The sequence below is a fragment of the Trypanosoma theileri genome (genome assembly GCF_002087225.1).
Source record: "Trypanosoma theileri isolate Edinburgh chromosome Unknown TM35_Tth_138_V1, whole genome shotgun sequence".
Taxonomy (NCBI): domain Eukaryota; phylum Euglenozoa; class Kinetoplastea; order Trypanosomatida; family Trypanosomatidae; genus Trypanosoma; species Trypanosoma theileri.
The window spans coordinates 865-2345 of NW_021639980.1; the positions used below are offsets into that span (position 1 = coordinate 865).

A 1481-nucleotide genomic window follows, 5' to 3' on the forward strand; every position below is an offset into this window, starting at 1 on the left:
CACAAATACTCACAGTGGAAAAGAGAGAAGCAGCAACTGCACAGTAGAGCAAAAAAAAGGAATATTCCACTTGTATAATAATATGTACCCCTTAATAGAAAAGAAAAGGAAACAACACACAATACCCAAGTAATAGAGAGAGCCAAACGCACACACAATACCCCATGGCTCTAGTTTATGTATTAAACTACTGCACACACACACATCTGTGTGTACTAGCAAGAGATGTATACCGTCAGTGAGCAGAACAGCCCAGTTTTCTGCAAACACACACAACGGGAAAAGCAAGTAATGGAATTAATAGAAAAATAAACACACACAGAAAAGTAAAAGAAAAGAAATTCGAATTAAAAAAGAAAGCTGGTAAACATATTATTAGTTTATTCACCCATGGGGTATATAAGCAATTATGTTGATGTTAGTATAACCATTATTATTATTATTATTATTATTATTATTATTTGTCCTCAGATGAGTCCCACCGTTCAGTACACGGTAGCGGAGACCAACACAGCCACAATCAGTAGCGGTGCTGCAGTATGCATCCACACAGGACTGACACTGCTGTCAACAATGGGTCTGTTCTTCTGCATGGCAGAGGTGATGTTGATCTCTGCGTTGGGTACAGGAGATGGAGATGGGGTGGTGGTTGGTGCTTCGCTGTTAATGTTGGTGGTGGTGGCTGCAGAAGCATCGACATTCCCTTCTGAGACTGCGGTGGCAGGAGGAAGTGTTGTTGTTGTGGTGGTGGTGGTGGCGTTCGATTCCTTATTATTAAGGGTATTGACACTGTTTGAGTCCCTGTTTACAGAGTTGTTGTTCTCTGTTGTACTTGCAGCTGGAGTGGTTTGGTTGGCTTTACTGTCCGCGTTAGTTGTACTCCTGCCGCTGCTTCCAGCTTGGTTGTCCCCTGCAGACGCAGCCTCAGTCCTCTCGGCAGGTACAGGTGCTGGAGAAACAGCAGCAGCAGGAGAATGGCCAGAATTAGTACCAACACCGGGAAGATTAATATCAGAAGCAGCAGCACCATCAGATGCATGAGAAATAGCATTACTTTCGTGAGCTGACTCCGACACACCATCCTGACCACGTGGTGACTCACCTGGAGTATTCTCCTCTGTTCTAACTACAGTAGTTACCGCAGGTGGGAACTGTCCCGCTGCTTCACTTGCACTCGCAACCGCTGGCGCCTTCAGTTTAGTACGTTTAACCTCATTCTCCGGATTATGTGATGTATTGTAGTTTAATAACGTACTTCCCGAACTTTGTGGATCCGTTTCTGAAAAAATAGTAGAAAAATCAAAATCTCCTAAAGGATCGAAAAAAGCCATCACCGCCTTTGGCTGTCCAGCATTAACAGTAGTAGAAGCAATGGTTGTTGTTGTTCTTGCTGCTGCTCTTGCGGTACGCTGGCGGCAGAGGTCTGCGTACTTCCCACATGCAGACACACGGCTGCCCGCACCGCATGTAAGCCACTCGCT

The 1481-nt window shown here is 45.0% G+C and overlaps 1 protein-coding gene across 1 annotated transcript; it reads right to left on the reverse strand.

The window, feature by feature from the left end:
- Positions 1-485: 485 nt before the first annotated feature.
- On the reverse strand, positions 486-1481 carry TM35_001381000 (uncharacterized protein; the record flags this gene model as incomplete). Its single annotated transcript, XM_029031877.1, has 1 exon — positions 486-1481. A coding segment is annotated over one exon (996 nt), but the record flags the coding sequence as incomplete, so codon positions are not given.